Genomic DNA, 18,726 nt, shown 5'->3' with positions numbered 1-18,726 from the left:
AGAGATTATTCCAAAATGCAGGATACAGACAGCAATTCTTCAATTTATCGCTTACAAATTAGTGAATGCATTTACAAAGAAAATTTGAAGATTAATTAAAAAATATTCTACAAGTCATTGTTAGTGTCAAAGAAGAGGATTTTGCATGAAGGCTCTTAAGTTTAAAGACTTATTCCTTATTTCTGTAAAATCTTTAGCTTTAAGGTGCAAATTCCTCTTCCATTCTCCAAGTTAATTTCCTGGGACTGCGTCAATAAATCATGCCAAAAATGGTTCCAGTCACCCTTCCATATGCATCACCACATTACACATTTTTGTCTTGTTTACTGTATGAACACCAACAAAACACTCAAAGTCACCTGTTAACCTTGTCATTTGTTTTAATAAACTAACAGGTTCTGAGTACTAATTCCAGCACAAGAATCTGCCTTAATATCAGCTGAAACACCATCGCACAGGTGATGACTGGTGTCAAATAAGAAATTTGTGAGAATCCGTTCATTTTAATGGGTTATCTGTTATCTTGTTATTCAAGAGAAATGCCAGTCTTTGAATAGTGCTAGCACCTGCAGTTCTCAAGAGATGTTTAAAGAAAAGTCTGAAATTTCACTTTAGAAAACCCATTAGGGTGGCCAGGGAAGTGCTGTCCCATCATCAGACACAGCCATGGTGGCCCCTGAGCATGGCAGGCTCCCTCGCATGGGCTGGCTCAAGTAATTATCATTTTCCCAGTTCAATCTTTCAGCCCTTGTGAACAACAGATAGCCTGGTAGGTGGGAAGTTTACTGCCTGCTTCACCTTCCATTGATTGCTACGATTTGCAATCAGTCAGCTGACAGAAACCAGATTAGAAGAAGACAAACCCAATGTCCCTTCTGAAGGTCCCCTTCCTGAAACCCACCACATCAGCTGCACTCATTGCATATTTTTATTCACCAAAAGCTTTTCATCCTATTCAGAGTCACAACTCTAGGAACAGCAGTAAGCCATATATTTTATTTCCAATATACTTGCAACAAATGGTGAGGATAACCCCATTTTCTTATTTCTTATTTCTTTCTGATTATATTTCAGTTACTATTTGGATGCATTTTCTCCATACAGAGACATCAGTGATTATCATATTTGTGTTACCCATCATTAACTTATTCTTCCTACCCTGAGAATGAAGACAACTGGAAGCCTCATAGAACCTTCTGCAGCAGTTTACTCTCAAAACCTGCAAAAATTGATTGAACATATCTGTCTAAAAGTCAGTGTAAGCAGCAATTTCCTCAGAGTCCTGGAAACCTTACAGAGTCACTTGTGCTGCAGTCCTTGGGCATTTATTTTTTTCCCTACACACACACTACAGACACAGAGGAATCTCATCTCAATATTCATTCAAATGAAGAAGAGAAATTGAATGTATTTTCTGTTCAAATCTTTCAACAATTTGCTTTAATAAAACTAAGAGTCCTTCTTATAGAAGTAACTAAATATTATGGTAAAAACTGTGGAAGCAGCTTATAATGTTAGAGTAAATTGATCTCCATTTTAAAAAATAAGAAGGTGGCAGCAAAGCAAAGGCAGCATCAGCTGCTCCCCTTTTCCAAGGTAGGGACTGAATGCACATTGAATTAAACATTAGTACAGCCAGGAAAACTGACAGTGCTGCAGAGACAGCTCTTTCTAAACCTGTTTTCCCTTTTGGCAGTCAAAGTGTCTGCTCCAGCACTCGTGTGCACAGCTGACATTGAAGAAGACAACATGAATGCAAGTTTCAGGAAAGCATTAGAAAAGAAAACGAGAGAGCAAGCAGGATGAAAGTGGTTTTTTAATGGTATTCCATGAAATTTGTACTATATAGATAGAGTCTTTTTCTTCACGCTGTATTTCAAGGTAGAAAACAACATGCTTTCCCAAGTGGAAGAGTGGCTGCAAATACAGCCTGCCATACTCTGACACTGGAGTCTTTGCTGTGGTCACCACCCTGATCTAATAAAATATAAACCCTAATGGAAAATTCAAGATACAATTACATATTGACAATAACATAAAACTCTACTGAAACAAGGTACAAAGACAAGGAACAGACCAACCAATACACCTTTTCTAGTCCATTCTGCACTGTCTCAGAGGGTTAGGCCACCTCACAGGGAAGCAGCATTCTGGGAAATGCAGCACAGAGACAGATTCCAAAATAATTGCACAAATTTTGATCCCAGGTACACCCAGCTAGACGAATTCTGCTTCAAGCTAGCTTTTAACAGCTCTATCAGCCATACTGTTAACCCTCAACACACATAAATCACTAAAGTAATACCATGTTGACAGAACATTTGATATTTTAGTTTAAGTTCTAAATCCCATTAGTTCCTGCTCCTTACACTCCACCAGTTTACCCAGACTATATGTACAAATATTCAATTTGCACTCCTCTGCTCAAAACAGCTACACAAAAAAACAATAAGCAGAGATAAATCAAGTTTCTAGGGAGAAGAACCCAAAAGCTAGGAAAGCCCAGAATTAATGGGGTTTATCCAACCTTTTGTTTCCCCATTAAATATATATTATATAACTCCTAAAAGGTCTAATGTAATCACATACTTTTTTTCCTTCCCGGGATTAAACATATTCACTGAACAGAATAGGAGATACTTGACTGAAAAATAGCTGTACTGTTTTATGGTTAGGGAGTTTTCTTCTATTCTCAAGCAGCTTGCAGTCTGGCTTTTTTACTACTTTGAAGACAGAAATAATCTCACAGGCTTTCCTACCCTGCTTACTGCATGCTATTGACATGCTTTACAAACACAGAATAATTTCATAGCAAGACATAAGGCATTACTTCCTTTTATCAGACAGGGACCTGAAAAAAAAGATTTAAAAGACTCTTAAGAATCACTGATCTGGATGATTCTGTTCAAAGAATTTTGGTTTTGACCTTTCAGAGTATTTGGCACTATTTTGTCTTCTGTGTTCTGACTGACTGTGGTGGTAATGAAAGATATTCTGGTCTTCAGGTACATCCTTTGCCCCCACACACACCCTCTTCCTTTTTGCTGCCTCTCATGGGCAATGTGGCTTCTCCTGAGCTAAGAACACCTGGTGGACATTACAGAAAGGAACTGTCTGGATGCTCTCATTCCAGAGTTGGGGAAGCCAATATGTTGCTATTGACTCTGGTGCACACTGGCCTGAAAAAGACTATAAAATGTATTGGTAATATTTAGATATATATTAACAATAAATCAAAATATAATTATCCACCTAATCATTGTGTCCTTCTCATGCCTGGCTGAAAGCCTCGTCTCAACTACTCTGCAACACTGGCCTCAGTTACTGCTGCAAATGTGCAGTGCTTTTGCAAAGGAGACTGAGAATCTCATACTGAATAGCAGAAATCTGTAATGACAGCAGTTTCAGCTGGTGAAGACAATTCCCAATACAGCAGGGATGGAACCCAGTTCTCTAGAGTAGTATTACCTTACTTGTCTTGAAATGATACTTCAAATGAGGCAGGAAACTCAGAAGACATCTTGGTTCCTCCATTCACAAAAAATGAGAGAAATTAACAACAACCACATGCCTTCACCACGTAATCCTTTGCAGAGCTGCACAGCAGGCACTTCCGCAGGGGTGAAAAAAGGAGATTGCCCAGGCCACCTTTATCTTGGTATCCTCCAATTATAAGAGCTTCACTTTCCCACTTCACTAACAAAAAAATGTTTTCTGCAAAACCTGTTATGCTTGTGAACAACTTGATCTCTCCTCCCACTACTGGCTTCCCCAGAAACAATTTCACTTCATCAGAAATGAACAGCTACAATATTTGAAGTGAGAGACTAAAGTCTTTGAGAAGAGAGGAGGAATCTTCAAAGACATAGCTCTTAAGTTCAATTTATAATTTTTCTGAAGCTTATCACTTGACCAAATTTGGGACAATTTAAAAAATAATAGTGCAACACTACCCACAGCACAAAGGCTACCCATGCCCTAAATTCCAAATTTATACTGTACAGCTTGAATATTTAAAATAAGAGTCCTTCAGATAGAGCCTCAAGGTATCATGGACATTTTGGCTGAAAGTAAAAGTAAATACAGGCAATCTGAGACAGACTTTGGCATTTTTGCCTTCAAATAATTCTATTTCACTACTGTGTGCCAGAAGATCACTGCTTCATGGCTGCACCTTGACTTCAGGGTTCTGGTACACACAGCCACACCTTCTTGAGAAGGCCCTGTCCAGCCTTTTTGTTACCTTCTCTCAGTACATTAAAACACAAACCCTTTCCTCAGTGCACATCTCAAGTGACAAAGCCTCCATTAAGAAACCTATGACCCTTCCTAAGCTAGATGGAACAATTTCTAGGTAGACCAGAGACTGCACAGTGCTTTCTAGGATAGGGGATAGAAAACCCACTGTCAGCAATGCTGGTTCACCTAGTCTTGTTTCCAAACTAAATACAGAAGCACATCAGCCAATGCTCATTTTTGACCCAAATTTAAATTAACTGCAAATATTTTCTTCCCTGAGATAGAAACAAGTATCACAACTCCTACAGGTACCTGAAAATGAGAGAGAGAGATTAAGTTACTTGTCCAACATGACTGCTCGTAGTCTAAACAAAAATCAACAAAATCATACAATGATTAAAATATATAAAAAAAGAAAATGCACACTTGCTCAGATTCTCTCTGTAATATTTTTCATTGATTTCCTCCCCATACCTTCAACTACCATGACAGCTCTACAAAAAGTATGATTTACTTATGAAATACTGTCTTCCAGACTCACATGAAGAAATGAATTGGTGAATTGGGGTTTTCATTTAATCTTAGGGCAGTGTGTAATTGTACGAAGGTAATTTTTATTCAGCAAGTCTTTGGTTTTTAAGTAGACACGTGTGTTTATGTTTGTGAGCATACTGTGTATAAGCATCTGCTGAAGGGAAAAGAATTCTGGTTGATATTTATACAGCTGAAGCAAGGTTTATATACATTACATCCTGGGTCTGGAAAAGAGAGAGTATGCAAACAAAGGGGGGAAAAAAAGACAAACATTGATGGCTCTTCCATTCTCCTCTTGAAGGAATTCTAATTATGAATAGATGAGTAAACCACAAGCTAGAAATGTCCTTAGATATGCTTCGTGCTTCACCTTAGCATCAACTGTTTTGCTCAGCTATCTTGCTCAGAAATCAGACTCTGCTACCAAGCACAAACGTGTTCAGACAAAGGGTGGGACGTTTCCTTTCAAAGGCATGGCTGGTGACGTGAAATGATCTCTACTTTGCCCTCCCTTCTCCATAATAATAACGTGACTGTCATTCTCTTCTAATTAAATTAGTCAATTCTACTTCCCACTTCCCCTCCTCTTCCTCAGTCATGACAAATCTCCACCTGACTTAGGCATCCCATAATTCTGCCTAATTGGTTTCAGCTGTCATCTTTGAAGCTGAAATGCACGGAGAGCCTGGGGCTTGTGAATGGAACAGGAAGCACTTCCAACTTCATTCCCATCATGTAAAACCAGCAATGTGTAAGAACCCTCCCATTAAAACAAAACCAGGAGTATTTGGCTGCCAGCAATGCCATCACACAGCAGACAGATTGTGCTGCTCCACTGAGGCAGCGAGGCTGCTGTGAGCCATCCCTCTCTGTTCAAAGGAGAGCACACATTACTTTTGCCCTAGCAGCTTCCCTGACTAAAATACTTCCCCTTTTGTCACCAACAAATTCTTAAACTGATAATATAATTTACCAATAAAAGGATGGGCACCAGGGATATTTAAAGCGATAGGAGAACAAAAAACGAAGTTAATTCCTTTTAAATGGCATGTATCCTCCATCCTAAGCACTCTGCAGATTACTGTGCTACAGTTTAAATTTGTTTCATGTCACTGGTATCTTCAAAAGTATCATAGACTAATTTTCATGTATTTCTGTGGCTTTCTATAATTCAATCTTTTCCCTCTATGAGGTGACACATGCTGACAAAAAATACCCTACAAGGTATCTCTGGGTGATACCTAAGCAACTTCCAGCAAAACAGCAGCAGGCAACAGCACTAGCTGGGCTGAGCAGCAGGGGAAAGATCTATAGTAGGGATTCAGGGAAGAAAGAACTACCCCACAAGACACTCATAATAAAAACACTTCTGCTAACAGATCTTTTTAGTGCCTTGGATTTCTCTCACACTGTCAACAAAGATAAGTATACTTCAAAATACACGAACAATACTATATAGAAAAAGAGACTAGGTGGTGGGGGAGTACATAATACAGATAGAAACATATCTAAAAATCCCAGAGAGAAAAAGAAATACACAGTTGTCTGATTTTTGGCTGTTACTAGAAAGGATAAATTCATTTATGGATACAAAGCCCCTGTTCATTTCACAGAGAATAACCAGGTTCCTTACAGACAAGTGAAACACACACCAATAAGGAAAGAATTGTTGGATGAACTATGAGACCATAAAAAAATACAGTTTTCTAAAGATGCCAGTTTATCCTCCTCCTTATTCTCTGTCCACTTCAATAATACTATCTGCTTTGAGTTCTTAGAATTCAGGTTAAGGAGACAAAATCTACTTAAATTAGTGAGATTATCTGAACAAAAGAATAACATTACAAAATAAGTAGGAATTCCTGTTTAGTATGATCAAAACCTAGCATCGAAATCATCACCTTGTGCAAACTGTGATGGACAAAGAGACCTCAAAGTCAACAGAGTTGTGACAATTTTTGCAAACTGTAATACATGTGCCCACAAGGATGGGAACCTGCACTTTTTCTCTAATTTGTTATGTCACTGAGCTTTCACAACACTGACCACGATATACACATAAAACAAACAAACAAATAAAAATAAAAATCTTAAAAAAAAAAAATTGAAGAATCAGGCAAGTTTCTTGTTAGAACATGGAAGATACCCATAGGCTCATGGTGAGAGTCTTTGCTCCAGGACCATGTAAGCAGAACACATACATGGCAGGGAGGTTGACAATCCACATACAGCCACACTAGTCAAATATCCACATTAATATTGGCATGGTACTGACCATGGTAATTCAGTTGTATACAAAAGCTCAGCTGGTAAGAGCCCTTCCTATGGTGCTGTGTGCTGGGCAACAAAACAGTCACCATCTTCAGGGTAGGAAAGGACCAGTGCAAAGCCTTCCTTTAAAAACTTCCACATCCTACATAGACCTCTCTTCATAATGGCTGAGTGATTTTTTCCTGTCATGTATCCTAATCCTAACTGTTCATGCACAATTGCGAGAGTAATAAAAATTTTATAGGGAAAAACTTAGTTCAGACTGCCAGGCACACAAAACAGAAAGGATCCTCTTTTTTGACATCCTCTTTATTCAAAGTAGTAAAACTGGAACAATTAATTGGGCTTTTTAATTTTCAAGAGCTGGCTGTTTATTACTCAAGCTTGGTTCTTGCTTCCTCCTATTTGCAATTTCTTAAATATCTTTCACATCATAAAACTATAAACATAAAAATATCTGCAATTATTGATTTATTCATTCTGACTTCAGTATTTTTACTACTTCATTTTCCCAGAACTGCTCACCCCAAGTTACTGGTTTTTAAGACTCCATAGACGTATTTTTATCAATATGACTAAATTAGTACAAAGCTACATACTTTGATCAAGAAGGGAAAATCTATTTTTAAGATTTAGAATTACATTAATAATCACTCTCCAAACTGTAATTTCTGGACTGGTGGTTTGTTTGTTTGCCTTTTTCAGTCCTCACTGAATAAATCACAGCTTCACATTTTAAGAGGAACTAAGAGTTATAACCCATATTGTTAAAGACACCCTGAGAAAAAAAGTTTAATTAGACTGGACAGTCTCTAGCGCAAGTTGAGATACTGGCAGGTTTCACCTCAGAGGGAACTAGGCAATGCCTATTTATGACAGAAATAAAAAGACAAGGAATTTGTGGGATGCCACCAGAACTACTGGTGATAGAGCTGTGCATAAATCTACATAGAAATAATTGGCTACCAAAAAAAAAAAAAAACCAACCAAAAAAGCAACACACACTAACAAACAAAAAGCACACAACTAGAAGAATTTCTTTTTTTAAATTTTGTTTAAAGTAGTAAAATAAACTGATATATTTTTTCTTCAGTTCCTGACACAGGAAAGCAATATCATATTAACTTCACTGAAAGACTAAAAGTGTCCATATTTTGCTGATGAAAATTATGATGCAGAAAGATACATATAAAGAGGACTTCAAAAAGAAAAAAATAATCTTACCTATATGTACTATCAGTGACAGAATTCTGTTGATTATTTGCCTAAATTGTTCTTTAAAAACTGACAGTATTAGACAAAACATCACCCCATAGTAGCTGAAGTGCTTTATTATTGTTAACATGAAAGGGACATTCCTTGAATTTTATCTTTCTCTTCCTTACTGCAATTTCAGATTTTCTTTTTTATCCTCTTTACCATTCGCATAGAAATAGGTCACTGACTTTCTCTATTATATATTTAAAGGTTGTAAATGTCTCATCCTTTTTTTATCCCCAACTCTTAAGAGCCCTACTTACTTTGACTTTTCCTTGGAAGGCTTTATTCTCGATGTTTACTCACCCTTGTCTTTTTTCCCCTCAGGTCTCCAGCTGATTCATGTTCTTGTGTGTACAAATTTACCCTTTAGGATGGTGGCCTTACCTGTATTAAGTTGAGTATCATCACTGGCATGTCTACTATGCACATGCATCTTACTACATGTATGTGTTTTTGATAGACTGCAATGACGCTTGAATTTTTATCTGTAATTTTGGGAAAAACTCTTTGTGATCTGTCAGAAAGTAAAATATCTCATGGGACTTCCAGTATTCCATCCATCAGCTCAACTATGGATGTTTCTTATGCTTTGATTCTGTTGTGTGTATAGATTGTTTTGTTTTTTAATACTTACATTGAATTCAAGTGTTAATACTTAATAAAAAGAAGAATAAATAATAGATGCTAATTATTAAATGGTGCACAGCACACCGCAAATTCAATCAATATTTACCAACCACTAATAAATTGTACAAAAATCGGTCATTCAGATGCACACAGCCTTCAAGCCTGTTGGATTGTAAATCTTGATTAATTTTATTTATACATGTATTCATCAGCATGTGCCCTCCATATGAAGTCCACACATCTGGAAATCCTGCAAAGACAGGATCACATAATCACAGAACATGCTGAGTTGGAAGTCACTGAGTTTTCACAGTTCATCACACATTACAAGGATCATCAAGTCCAAGGATCATCAAGGATGATCAAGTCCAACTCCTGGCCCTGCAGAGCACCATCCCCAAGAGTTACACCAAGTGCTCAAGAATATTGCAACATCTGCCCTTGCTCGACATGTGTAAACCTCTTAGCCTAGCAGGAGTATTTTTATTTAAATATAATTTTTCTTTCCTTCTTTCCCACCAATTCCCATGTCTGGCAGAAACTTTACCTCTCAGCAAAGCACTAAACAATTTCCTTTTGAAATCCCACTGCAATCCCTCCCTCCCGAAGCCTATTTTGTTTGCGTTTCCAGCCTGTACTTGGACATCAGCAGCACCTGTCTCTGATCTGCTCATTAAAACTTGAAAAACAAGGCTTTCCCAAGAGCAGTATTCCCTTAGTACCTCTTCTCAATAATACAGGATTTCCTTTCTCTCTGTTTGCTCTCAGCCTTGTTCTGTCACCTTTTTGACTGCAATTTAAGCAAGGCAACTTCAGGCAAGCCTGGGGAATGAGGCAGGATTAAACTACAGGAGAAAAGCTCCTTCTCTGATCAAGGTAAACAGAAACCACTAAATTCAACTGCTCCCGTGCTGGGAGCCCTCCGTGACTGCTCCTTGCCAGGGGGGACAAGCACCTCCACAGTAAGCAAGGGCGACTGGAGGCACCTGGCTTGTGAAGAGCTTCACTAGCTTTCATAGCTGGACAGGCACCTCGATTTCAAACGGGAAGAAAACCACCCATCACTTCACTTTCACACCACAACAACGTAATTCAGGCTCCAAATAAGTTTCAGTTTAAGTCAAGGATTAGAAGACTCCTCTTTCCTTCTTGTGCCTGGTTTCTCCCTAGGTATTATATATCACTGAAGGATCCTAGTGATAAGAGCTCAAAAGCAGCTCTGGGACACTACTGATTTTCCCTGCTCTCTCACTCACTAAAACAATGTGGCTTTTTTGGTTTGTTTTTGCAAACAATCAATGCCATCATATCTTCAGTTTCAACACTCACTCCATAACAAAATAAAAACAGAAAAAACAGTTAAGTGTGTTCAATCCAAATTATCAAAAGTTATAAGAAATTGGGATTTTTCAATGGAAGCATTTTTGATCCTTGCAGGTGATTAACTTTGCTCATTTTCTTACACAACACTTTGTATGTATTATGTATTATTTGTCGCAAGACAAATTCAAAATCTCAGCTGTGTAAATCTTAATTCTGATAAAGAGTATATATGCCAATTTCCAATAAGCTTCAAAATCAGAAATTCACACCTATTTTTTTCTTACAGGAAATAGGAGGGAAATGTAACTAATGAACTTTATTAAGCAAACTCATTGTATAACAACTTATTTTAGCTACTGTAATGAAGCAATGAAAATTAAACATTCTTTAATGGAAAGTAATTTTTAGAAGTAAAAACATACACAAATATTAAAAAGGCAAGGAAATTGAAAATGCTTGGGTTTAAATTACATTATTAGATTACTCTGGAGCTCTTTCACTGTTGAGGCAGACATAATATTGCTCATTACTCATCCTTCCAATTATAAGTATCTGTTCTTGTTGCAAATCTAGTTCATAAATATTGAAAACATGATGTAAAGCATTGCTATACAAGCTCACTTTTACATGCCAGGAATAGGATGAGCTGCTGGTTCATTTATTGATAATAATATACTTACATAATTATGCATCATACTAAAAACCTCATTATCATTCTACCAAGCCTGTAGCAAATACATTTTGCTTAGGATTGCCTTTCAGCAATTAAATGTTTCTAAATTCAGTCATCTTCTTTCTAAATGAACAAGCGAAGCAGCAAACGGTAGCAGCTAATGATCATTTTAGAGCAAACAGATGTGAACCCATCTTCAGAGATCTCTCAGTATGACTGAGATCTCACCTGTAAAATTCACCACCTCCTCGGGCAAAGCTGGCCCTATCAGTGACACTGGCACTAAAGCCACCATCCCCATACGATCACCTAAACAGAGCCTGGTGAGGAAGGGAACAAAACCTATGTGAACAGTAACATGCCTCCACTGAAATGAAAGCTGTTACTGACCTTTGACTTTGGGAAGCCACTGCAGTCTCAGACAGCAGATGCAAAATGTGTCAAAATTTCATTTTCAGGTCTTGCTTAGCACATCCCAGTTAACTATATAGAAATAAATTTCTTTACCATTTATACATGAAAGACTAGCAGCCATTCAGGTTTTGTAGAGGAAATTCCAAGCAGCTCATTCGCAAAACTCCCCAGGTAATAATGCCTCTCAGTCAGCCAGTGATAAAACTGAGCTCTAAGCATGCCTTGCAATATGCTGATGTAAGAGTTAACATGTGCCTTAGTAACAAGGTACTGTAGTCTAAACTACTCTTGACTAAGTTCTTTCATTCAAAAGGAGTAAGCTCCCTTTCTCTTCTCTCACATAAATGTACAGGTCCACATTCACCACCAAAATGTTTATATGGAGAATAAATTTATCTTGATCTTCAACTGTCAGACAGAAATTTTAAAGATCGACTTTTCTTGGCTTTGCAGACATCCAAGATTAAAGTTAAAAAACTCTGTCATGTTTTCATCTGACAGACATACGTATTTTTTTAAAAAGCCAATTTGAGAGACCCAGAGGATTTAATGACTGCCATGTTCCCTTTCAGAGGCTATCCTGCTTTCAGCATTTAACTTATTACCACAATGCATTTTGCAATGAAAGGTGCTACATGAAATTAAATTTCATTCTACTCTTTCAGGTCAATGCTGAAACCAAACACCTCTGATAACCTCAGACATTTCACCAGTACTATTTTCCCAATGGAATCATCACCAACCCAGCAACCCAAAGTTTCCATTTTCTGAGAACTCTTGGATCACTAACGGTTCATTCCTAATTTAGTCAAGATAACTCGCTCAGACATCTTTTATTATGTTTGAAAAGGTCAATAGTGATCAATGGCAATAGTGTATCAGTTCCATTATATCCCTTTATGAAATAAATCAAATTCAATCCATTTTAGGTTAGGATTCAGTCATTCTAAAATGTATACAACTATGTAATTTTAATCACATGAATACTTTGACTTCTTTCGGAGCAAATTACTCGTATGATTGAGCTAAACCCCATACAGGTGTTAAAATAACAACAAACCAGACATTACAGATACAGAGCTCAGTAACACCAATTACACAGCTAGACTGCATACTCAACCAACCAAAATTTGTGCATTTAAATGGGCAACTATAATTTTTACCTCTGCACATTCACATTATGGACTGAATGGAAGCTTTATAAGCAAAGGAACAAATGGGATCCTTGCAATCATGCAATAAAACTTGTATCACGCACACCCCAAGAATTCAATTCAGGTTATGTGGGCATTCTCAAGCACTATTAGAAAGCATTCACTATTTGATCAGACTTTATATAAGTGAACAATGAAAACAGACTTTTGTTATGAAATTCTGTCATGTCAAGGCACAGGAGCATGTTACAATGTCATTATCATACAGTCTTTAGGCTGTTGGGAGAGAATAAAGTATTCCTCCCTTCTTCCCCAGGATCACCTTAAGAGACTGGCTACTAGCCTAAACACTAAAGTATTACCTGGTGCTAGAAACCATTACTAAATGAATATTCTCAGTCTCAATAGCTACCAAACACCATGGGAAACCAAAAGGTGCAACCACCAGCAGGGTTGGTCCCTTGTTGAAACACAGCTAAGAGAGTCCAGAAGAATGTGCCATTGCATGAAGCTTGATCTGTGTCTGTACATGGCTGGGAGTCAGAGTCTAAACCTATCTTAAACAGCCTGTCTAAACAACCTTACTGGATATAAAACACAGAAACTTGCTTCAGTGTAATAAGCAAAACGTAGAATCCAGCAATTTGAAATCGGTGCAATAGGCAAACCCATCTATTTTAGGGAGAAACATATTCTATACATCTAATTTCTCAAACAGTTCCAAAGAATACAGCTAAATACAATTGATCTAATGCTGATAAATGGGACGGCAAAATGTATTCATGCAAAGATATGCAAATAAGTGTACACTGACCATTACATAAAGGTTTTTCCTATGTTAATTCAGTGTGTTAAGTCAGGAGTATGAGAATTGCTGATTTTAAGAAAAGGAATCAAATTTTTATTACTGTTTCAATACCTGAGGTAAAAAATATGTACTGTATCAAATGTTCTGCAGGCTGCTGCAGCTGAATACCCACACCCTCACAGCACAGCACGTTTAGGTAAATACACAAGGTTAACAGCTTCTCCAGACAAGGTTCTGTGATGCTGTGTGCATTTTCCTGTAAAAATTAAGGCCTGCCCTCAAGAAACACACAAAACAATTCCGTCTTTCTTAAGCAGAGATGTATTTAGAGTAATGCTAGCAGTCACTCCACTTCATAAACACAGTGTCTTACAGACTACAGTACAATAACTGATATTATATTGAAAATCTAATGGTCTCTAAACTAATTTGTTTCTTTTAAATTACATGTTCTTGGACCCATCTGTGAAAACTGGGAGGTTAATTATAATAGGACATTGCATAATTCCACAGCTAAATGCTAAAGTAGTCCTACATAAATGCCATATGTTTGTCTTAGAAAAACTAAAAAGATTAATTAGGAGGCCAAGGCCAGTACTTCAGAAAGTAATACTCTCAACACAATTAGATCCTCACACTGCCTAATATGTAAATTGAAGTTTTAATTAATAGGTAAAGCATTAGTCACGGCAAAATAGAAAAAAATCCCAAATTCTAAATTGCATGCACCAGACATTTTTTTACTGACATTACTTATAAAAATACACTTTGCACAAGCCAATCACAAAAAAAAAAAAGGAATTTTAACTTGATGCATGCTTTTCACCAAGGAGCTACCTGTCAAGCATTTCAGTCCTGGTCTTCTCTACATTATTCTCACCTATTTAAAGTTACCTGATCACATCAATAAAGAAAAAGCTCCATTAAACAAACTATAACTAGTAAGCAGAGTAAGTTTGAAAAGTCAATTCAACAGCATAAGGTCTTTCAAGAGCCCCATCAGCCACTTCTCCATCTCTGAATCTGGCTTAGCCCAGCTTTCCACTTCTAGCCTACTCCACTACAAAGCAAAATCTCTTAGAGCCATCACTCTTCTGAATTAAGTAAAGGTTTATTTTGGCCTCATTCACAGATCACTGGTAGGAAAGAGAGCATTTCCATAAAATTCAATACACTCTGGACCATATCTAGAACATACAGTCACTTTACTCACCACATATTCAAACACAAGTGTCAAGGTCTCCTTGGTGTGAATGATGTCATGAAGCAGCACAATGTTTGCATGTTTCAATCCTTTCAAAAGAGAAGCTGAAAAGCAAAACATACATGTTATCTTTAAGAGTATCCAGATATTTTATATTGATTTCCTCTCTTTTTATAGTGACTTAAATGAGTTTCATAACCTGGCAACCAATAGTTGGACATTAGTATCTTCTATGTTCATGAGTTCCACACATCCAGTTTTTGAAGATCACACCTTCCCATTCAATGCTATTTTCTCCACCTTCCTGGACAAACTCAGTCTCACTCTGAGGCCAAAATGAGCTGGAGCAAGAGATGCTGTCTTTGCACAGCCTCCTCTAAGTGAATCACTCATGTCTGAGCAACCAGACATCAAGAGCACTCCTACACTCAAAGGTATTTTTTTTGTCTCAGACAAAAGTCAAGAATGTCTTTTCAAAACATAATCTTTCCTATCCAATACAACAGAGTTGCTGTCTAAATTAAGTGCAGCATCTACCCTAAAGAAAAGGTTTTAAGCAATAATTCTCCTTTCTCTGAAATATAACAGAGATTCAATGAATCATTTGTATTTGCCCATAAGAATAAATACATGGTATTTTCTCACTATATTTTTAAATGGTAATAGCTCATGTCTTCAGAAAAGACAAAGACTTATGCAGTGAACTTCCAGGTAATCTCCTTCTCTAATTTTCTTTTACAACCTAATACATATTTAATGTTCATTCCATATTACATATTTAATGTTCCACAAGACATGGCATATTTTAGCAATATATGCTGACAAGCCATGTGGTGTTACCAATGTCATTCTGTCGTTTATGCCTTGTCATCTCATGCATACATCTGAGCAGGACTATCAGTCACTCTAGCAAGTAAACAATAGATACAAAGACATGCAAATGAGTGGCATATTTCTAAACTGAATAATGCAAAACTTTCTTCTGTCACTCTTCTACTTGTGTCAAAGAAAAGAAAAAGAAAGACCGAATGTGTGTCTCAATCCTTTACAGAAAGGAAACTACAGAGCCTCCACAGCACTGTTACCCCTTGCTGTCCTATTCAGGGTTTTCCATCAGGCTGAGGTAACTCCAGGCTGATCATCTGGCTTTGAATTAAGATAAGTACACATCATCTCTCATATTGGTCTTTAGGAAATCAATCTGACAAGTTAATCACTCTAGGAAGCAAAACAAAAGCAACATGGCATCTGGCTGCATCAGTGTTTCTCCACAAGCATCCTTAGCATCAAACTGGAGTTCATCCTAGGCAGAAGGCAGATAGCAAAGTTGAAAATACCATAAAGCTGCTTCAAAGTGAGTATCACCACTGACATCCTGAAGACAGGACTGCAAATCTGCAAGGAAGCTCTGGGACCAATAATGAGGCAACCCTACAACCTGGCTGAAGAGGTGAAAAGAAAAAATTTGAAAGACCTTGCTTTGGTCTGCACCCACAGCTCACGCTATTTAGAGAGCCACCACAGAGGAGTCTTCTCTGTGCTCTGATTTGTTTGCCACTGAACTGAAAAACAGCTACTATAATTACAAATAAGAATTTTAAACATTTGATCAGTGCATGTCTAGAAACTGTTCATATTCCACAAATTAAATAGAGGCCTTTTTTCAGAAAGGGAGAGCCATGAGCAATTTTCATGGGATCCTCATCTTGGAACTAGGACAATTTCTTGGAACTAAAACCCAGAGAGATTTAGATATGTTGGGGATTTTTTAAAGACAATGAGAAATTGCTACTGGAAAAAGGTATGGATACAAACAAAAGATAAAGAACAACTGTTTTGAAAGGTAGCTTCTAACAGAAGCAAGAACTTTTAACCTGGGGAAACCCTAAGAAGAGTTCACCTGAAGGTTTTTATCAGCTCTTTCCCCAAACCTTACTGAATGACCATACATTCGCATACTGAGAGCAAAATAACTTCCTTCTAGCAGAGCCTGTGTCGAATTGTAATAGTATTTATGAGCTCTGTCAGCTTTTGCTGTTCAGATCATTGCCTGAGGCCCCTTAATTCCTCTAGTTGGCCATTACTTTGTTGCTAGAATCTCTATATGGGTCATTAAAGCTTAAACAGTACACTGAAAGCAGCTTACCTCCAGATCTTTGCAAATACTGTCTTTCCCCTTCAGTCTCCTCCCCCACTCTTATTTATCTTCTCTAATATCCAATTCTCCCCTTTTACAGCCTCAGTAATCAGCATCTGCCATATATTACAAGAACTAAAAAATATCACCTGCAGGGTGAAATTTCTGTCTTCTCCATCAGTCCAAGTGAAATACAGTAGGTAATATAGCACAGAGAGCAAAATCATCTTAATTGCACTAATTTTACACTGCAGAAATAAGCAATTACACTATCAATTTATATTGTGAAAAAACAAACATAACTGGTGAAGTAAGAGAATTATCCCACATGCTCTTCTATCAGGACTTACCATTAAGATTTCCTGTATTGTGAAAACATTCTTTTGCTTCTTAAAAAAAAAAAAGGGGAGGGGGAGGAGAGGAAATTAAAACGAAAAAAATGTTGTCTGAAATAGGAAAGCTGTTTCTTCTTCCATACAGTACTTTAAAAACAAAATTAAATATGAACCATAATACGGAGTTTTTTCCCAGAAAAAAAACAGCTTTTCAGAACAAATGACTTATACACCACCTCTTTTGGGCAAGTTTTTACTCAAAGGGGATAGAACTTTGGATGAACTCCACTAATTCAAAGACAAAACCCAGAAATTCACATTCAAAAGAATAAAAGAGTCCAGAGAATCTGTCAGCATCAACTTGAGACAAGGCTGACTTTACCTTTGAAGCTGCCAGCGCAGCTGCTACTGGAGCTCAGTGAGAAGTCAGGTGCTGCTGTGCCTGGTGCTACTTCTAGAACAAAATAATTCTGTCAGAGAAGGCCATCTCCATCCAGTGATTATTACCCACAGATTTCACACAGAGTTGTTTACTTTTAGGATAAAAAGACTAAAATGTTGTTGAAAAAGCATTACAACAACTCATAAAAGTGGGACCAATGTACTAGTACTCACTGCATTCCTAACATGTATTTTTAATAACGTAATTATACAATGCTGCTTCAAAAGTACTGGCACTCTTTTTTTACCCTTGGTATGAAATATAAGATAATCAGATGGCACCACTTTTAATTAATTTCTCCGAAGAGTTCTGAGGAGGAACAGCATCAAAGAATGTTAAAATTCCTTTTTAAAACACTTTGGACAAAGTATTATATGGGTTTGAATGGCCAGGTGTTTGTTCTGTCACCTGTGTTTGCACAGTCCCACACAGCAAATTCTAACAGTAAAACCCAGGGAAGGTGAATTGTTGACATACTTCAACAATTAAGATCCCAGATGATAATTTCTGTGACTTTTACACAAGCTCACCATCTGAGTCGCTAAATGTATCAACACTCCACACTTTCCATCAAGGGCTAATAACCATATTTGCATACTTAAAGGAAACACATTGCTTTTGCTTGAATAACCATCACAGGCTTCGATCCCAACAAGGGAATGCTCTCATCTATTTTGAGCTCCTGGCAAGCTGCCATATCACTTGTGCTGGTCAAGGAAGTTTTTGCTGCTCCCAGAAGAGCTGGATTCTAGAGTACACTCATTCCATGAGCAAGGCAGCCAGATGGACTGCAGCCAACTCCTACCCAAAACCTGAGTAGCATCAGTAAATCAGTGCTTTGCTCCCTGCGGGGTTTACAGCATCAGCTCAAGCCTGACACTCCATTAACAAAGCCTTGTGACTTTTAGATCAACCTCGGCTGGAGAGTGTTTTGAAAAAGGCTATTCCCACATCTCATAAAGTAATATATCACAGCTGTATGATAAATTCAACATAAGTAACTGTTACTATCGACTCCCAAGTCACACAGAAGAACTTTTCACTGCAAAGAATAATTCTGGACACGGCGAGTGCATTAAGCTCCAACATTAATTATGGTACTTTGATCATCCATTCAGTCCTTCAGTTCCTGACTGTCATTTTATTCTCACTTTGTGAAAAATCACAAATCTCCACTGTGGCTTTAGACAGAAGAATAGCCCATGATTTTGGAACTGGCTGATATTTCAGTGACCTGGAAATTTTTCTCAGCAGCAGCAGAACTCAGCCTCATGCTGCTCATATGCACCATGATGTACAACTGCT

General features: G+C 37.5%; 1 protein-coding gene across 3 annotated transcripts in view; it reads right to left on the bottom strand.

The window, feature by feature from the left end:
- Positions 1-18,726, bottom strand: part of CDK14 (cyclin dependent kinase 14) — a 248,760-nt gene that overhangs the window by 101,771 nt on the left and 128,263 nt on the right. For all 3 annotated transcript variants that reach the window (XM_062494811.1, XM_062494819.1, XM_062494827.1), the window contains one exon: positions 14,517-14,611. In XM_062494811.1, the coding sequence (XP_062350795.1) occupies positions 14,517-14,611 (95 nt within the window). The remainder of the gene's footprint in view (positions 1-14,516; positions 14,612-18,726) is intronic.

The sequence above is a fragment of the Cinclus cinclus genome, chromosome 1 (genome assembly GCF_963662255.1).
Source record: "Cinclus cinclus chromosome 1, bCinCin1.1, whole genome shotgun sequence".
Taxonomy (NCBI): domain Eukaryota; kingdom Metazoa; phylum Chordata; class Aves; order Passeriformes; family Cinclidae; genus Cinclus; species Cinclus cinclus.
The sequence above is the reverse complement of the archived record's forward strand: the minus strand, read 5'-3'. Positions and strand labels throughout refer to the sequence as shown.